The sequence below is a fragment of the Octodon degus genome, unplaced genomic scaffold, assembly GCF_000260255.1.
Source record: "Octodon degus isolate 3935 unplaced genomic scaffold, OctDeg1.0 scaffold00079, whole genome shotgun sequence".
Lineage (NCBI taxonomy): Eukaryota > Metazoa > Chordata > Mammalia > Rodentia > Octodontidae > Octodon > Octodon degus.
In genome coordinates this window covers 6,465,170-6,470,355 of record NW_004524655.1, presented here as the reverse complement: position 1 = coordinate 6,470,355, position 5,186 = coordinate 6,465,170, and the positions used below count along the sequence as shown (strand labels likewise).

Below are 5,186 nucleotides of genomic sequence, written 5' to 3'. Positions count from 1 at the left end.
AGTTAATGCTTAATTTAAAAAAAAAAAAGATTAAAAAAATAAGTTTTAAAAAAGCCCATTAGAAATGATACAAAAAAAATAAAACTATGAAACTTTAAAAAAAAAAAAAAAAGAAATGATACAGAATTTCACTAAACAGAACAGGAATTCAACAATAGTTATTTGTTGTCTTCGAACTAGTTGCTTAGATTACCAGATATAAGCATGCAAAATTGGTAATTTTTTTTGGATCAATTTTTTGGGGTACCAATTTTGCATGCGAGTATCTGGTAATCTGAACAACTAATTTGAAGACAACAATATGCAATATAACAACCATTCTTGAATTCTTATCACTTTGTTTAGCGAAATTCTGTTTTGGGGGGTTTTTTACTACTTTTCTTTAAAAAAAATACAATAAAAACACCAAAAAATAAAAAATGTTTATGAATGGAATGAGATACTGTTTCTATTAAGAATCATCAATTGTTTCAATATCGTTTCAGAAGTTCTTTCCTTAACAGACTAAAGGTCACTTTGGTCAAATACTCAATTCCACATGGAAAATGGGAACATAACAGCTCATACTTTCTCAACTATATGTCCTTTGATGAGAGGTAGCAAGGCTGACTCATTGTAGAATCCCCAAGACTAAGCACAATGCCAGTCTCAAAAAACCCTCATAAGCTTAGGCATTTTACCTAAGTTTATGAGGGTTTTTTGTCACGTATAACTGAACCCAACCTGAAACCAGAGTTAAAATACTCTGCAAACTCCCTTCTAACCCATTAGAATCCAAACTTAGCCACACCAGAACTGGCCTGTCCAAAGGCTAATTTGACACTATAGAGGTATATTCAGTGGACTAATAATAGCTATTCTCAGAATTATTTGCCCCAAAATTTAACTGAACTTACCTCCTAGATGAATAGGATGGTCTACATTCATCCACTTGGACTTAGGCAAGGCCACCAACACTCCTTTCTCCCTCTTCATCAGCTGCATTGTAATGGTATCACCAACAACATAGTGCCGTGACTCTGTGGCAACAACACTGTAACATGGACATTTAGATGAAGCATACCAAGGAGTTCAGACTCGGGTCTAACCTAGTAGCTAGCTGTCTGTCTCACCTCTTGAGATCCTTCTTATGCACAGAACTATAACAGATAGGACATTTACTCCAGGTCTTCTCACTCAGTGAAAGATAATGTAAGATGCATGCCCAGCAGAAGATATGTCCACAACGGGTTATCTTGGCTGCAGTAGGTGGATAGAGACATATTGGGCAAGATGGCACTTCGTGGCTACAGATACGCTGAAAGAAAAATGGCATTATTTATTTATTTATTTATTTTTATTTTTTATTTTTTGCAGTACCAGGGATTGAACTCAGGACCTTGCTCTTGCCGGGCAAGCACCGATTCTACTGAGCTATCTCCCCGGCCCCCAGAAAAACGGCATAATTTCACTGCTTTGACAATCAACTAGAGGTAGTCCAAAAAGCCTCTTCTCTCTCATTCCCACACATCTCTATTCAACATATCTTCATAAGCCTATTCAATAATACAGATATATGAATGACAGCACTTGAAACAAATCATTATGGAAACCATAATAATGACTTAATATAATAAAGCAAATAGCTTAAACGTGAGTTTGGGGGTTATCCATTTACTTAATATTTACACATAAAGGCATAGATAGAAAGGGGTCCAAAAGTAATCTAATGATTTCCAACAAAGTCAAAAACTTGTACTTTATGCCTTTTTCAATTAAGTGCATATAAAACAAGTTTTATAGTTTTTATGTCATTATCAGGGGACTTAATTAAATTTTCACAGCAATGGGAGCTCAAGCTTTGGGGCCCCCCAAAAAAATCCCTGCTTGGAATGACAATAAGGGGGGGAAAAGGGGACAAAAGGAGGGAAAGAGGAAGGGACAGTATAATTCTGATTATTCTACATCAGATACCCTTCTAGGATCAGCAAAGAGATTCTTACTCAGGTTCACAGCTTCAGCAGAAAACAAACATAGCAGTGACTTTGACAGAAGTATAGCTGTATGCTGATTCAACACTGATTACTAAAAGGGCCGCCAGTAGAGCAATATCCACATAATTGGATCCACCTAGTCAGGTCTGTGATGGTTGCTCAGAGTCCCTGGTTGCCACTTCCCAGGAGAGGGCATTAGTAGATAGGACTTCATACACAAATTCAAACCATATGCTTCCATCCCACCCCTACAGGACAGTGCCAATTAGTTACAAAATGAACTCCAGGAGGAAGTAAGGACTAACCTCTGGAGAATGTCTATGACATTAAGGCCAGGCAGAAAATTGAATTGGCAAAAATGCCAACAGCTGCTCTATCACCACCACCTCTTTCTTTAGTTGTCTCTCACCAACAACTTATAAGTTTCTCTTTTTTTTTTTGGTGGAACTGGGGATTGAACTCAGGCCCTTGCGCTTGCCAGGGAGACACTTATTCCACTGAGCCATCTCTCTGCCCCAAATGAGGACCAATCATGATTCTCTCTTTTTAAAAAATATTATTTTTTTTTTTCTTTTTCTTTTTTTGTATTTTAGGGAAGGGTCTATAGGGTGTTCAGGCTCTCACTACCAGATCGGACTCGTAGTGATTCTCCTGTTTACAGCCTCCCAAGAGCTGGGATTAGAGGCATGTGCCACAACGCCCAGTCTCAATCACTGTCTCAGCAAGCCCTGGGGGCAGGGCCGGCATGGTAGGCATGGGGATTGAACTCCCGGCCCCTGTGCCTGCTTGCAGGTGCTTTAATCCACTGAGCTACTACTTGGCTGGCCAATTTCTAAGTTTGGTTGAGCTACTCACCACTTGTTCCACAAAGTCCCAGTTGACTAAGGTATCAGGATCAGCAAAATGAGCTGTGTAGTCTTGGTCTTCAGACACCACAAACTGACAACTATAAGGAGAAAAAAGGAAGAACAGACTTTTCTGGGGTCAGAATTACCCAGGACCTCAGCAAAAGTTCATCTCATTTCTAATTCCAAAACAGGCCATGACAGCCATAATTTTTTCTAAAGTACTATAATGAGAATTTTAGCATCAATTCTGAGCTTGGCTCTGGAAGGATTACAGACTCAGCAGGTTATAGTAGTGCAAATCCATGAACTATTTCTTTTGCTTCCAAGCCCAGCCAAGTTCCCTATTGGTCTCCACTGAACTAAAATTAACCCAGACTATGGTTCCTTCAACCAACAGTAAACAGATTTCCACCTGCCACCCTTAGATTCCCAGAACATGTCTAGTCCTCCCCCCTCTCCCGGCAGAACCAGGGATTGAACTCAGGCCTTTGCACTTGCCAGGGAAGCGCTTATTCTACTGAGCCACCTCCCCAGCCCCCATGTCTAGTCTTAAAGGCAGTAAAAACTGTTCACAAAGAGTTAAGACCAGTTTATGTAAGATACATAATGCTTACTTCAGTCCAGATCCAAGGTCAAATCAAAGAACTCATACCACACAAAAGGGAAGCCAGGCATGGTGGGTACACCTGTAGTCCCAGCTACACTGGGAAGCTGAGCTAAGTGAATCACAAATTCAAACCAAGCCTCAGCAACTAAGACCTTGTCTCAAGCTAAAACTTAAAAAAAGGACTGGGAATGGAGTTCAACACTCTCCTGTAGTAGTTTAAAGAAAGCCTCACAGCACCTCAACTACCCAGAGAGACTGTTTCACTTCCCCCACAGTAACAGAGACTCACTTGGCCTGTAGAAAGAGTTCCTTGTTAAAAGGTTTATGTCCCCACTTGTTCCTTTTTCCCCAGCTGCCATGTCCACTGCCTTCAAAGTGACCCGCCTGTCCACGTGGTTCAAAAGTGAAATTCAACAAATGGTTCAGGTTGATCTTCTTAGGACCAGAGAATTGGGCAGGGCTAAACTCTGCCCGTTGAGCCTCTGCTACCTAGAGAATGACAACATTTTAGATTAGGACAATTACCAATTCACAGCAAAACCAGCACAAATCCTCTTATGAAATGGCTCAAATATTAACCAAATGAAACATAGGCTTAAGGTGAACAATCTTCCTAGGACAGGGTAATACAAAAGCCTACCCAATACCTGATGAGAGTGAAGAGAGGAAAACAGCTTCTGTCATCCCATTAAAGTCTGTTCTGCTAAATGACAAATAACTATTAAATGATACAGCTCAGCAGAAACTCCCTTATTTATCATAAACCACAAAAGACATACTGACTAGTAGGATTAATCTTTCTACACTCCCATAAGAATCCTGGTAAAAAAAATAAAATAAAATAAAAAAAAAAAAAGAATCCTGGTAATTTTCACTCCTTTTATTTATTTTTTCCCCAGTGCCAGACATCAATGTAGAGGCCCTGTGAATCCTAGACAAACACTGGGCCCATGAGCTAAATGACCTGACCTTACACCTTCATTTTTTTGATAACTACTTGTTTTTTATTTCTTTCTGACGAACTGACTCTGGAATGGCCTACAGGGAGGTGCTATCATAGGTTTATGGACCCTGTTAGAGACTTCCCATCTCAGACACAAAGTTAAGCAAAACTGACAATTAGAACATGTATACAGACTAGTATGTGTCCAGAAATAAATCCAATCACCAATACAGAAAGTACCAAGAAACTACTTAGGAAAAACAGTGCTGAACTCAAAGAACAAATGTCAGAGTGTGTTTCAGTTTTCAGCAAGAGTCATCTAGATCACTTCTCAGTCTCAGTTTCCCATTCAAGTTTATAAACACTGCACAGCACCACTAAATGCTGGTATACTGTCACTTTAAATGACTATACACCATAGCATAACATCAGCACACATGTTTTTATGCTGTTATGTGTAAGAATTGTTTGTAGCTTTCCCACTGTTAAAGATAACTCCTCTTTTTCTCTGCTTCCTACTACCACACATACCATGAGCCGCTCCTCTGGCATGCTACACTGCCTTGGAGCCAGCTAACTATGAACTGAAACCTTTACAAACTAGTCAACACAGGAAGCCGGAGAGGTAGCTCAGTAGAATAAGTGCTTGCCTGGCAAGCACAAGGGTCTGAGAGTTCAATTCCCCAGTTCCAAAAAAAAAAAAAAAAAAAACACTAGTCAACATAAACTCCTAAAAAAAGGAAAGATAATATTCTGAAGTCAGACATGGTGGTGCACACTTATAATCCCAGCACTCAGAAAGCTGAGACAGAATT

General features: G+C 39.6%; 1 protein-coding gene across 2 annotated transcripts in view; it reads right to left on the bottom strand.

Moving 5' to 3' along the window:
• Window positions 1-5,186, bottom strand: part of Rnf10 (ring finger protein 10) — a 58,829-nt gene that overhangs the window by 22,190 nt on the left and 31,453 nt on the right. For both annotated transcript variants that reach the window (XM_004636256.3, XM_023721014.1), the window contains 4 exons: window positions 3,718-3,917; window positions 2,829-2,919; window positions 1,113-1,297; window positions 897-1,033 (listed from right to left, as the gene is read on the bottom strand). In XM_004636256.3, coding sequence (XP_004636313.1) covers window positions 897-1,033; window positions 1,113-1,297; window positions 2,829-2,919; window positions 3,718-3,917 — 613 coding nt within the window. The remainder of the gene's footprint in view (window positions 1-896; window positions 1,034-1,112; window positions 1,298-2,828; window positions 2,920-3,717; window positions 3,918-5,186) is intronic.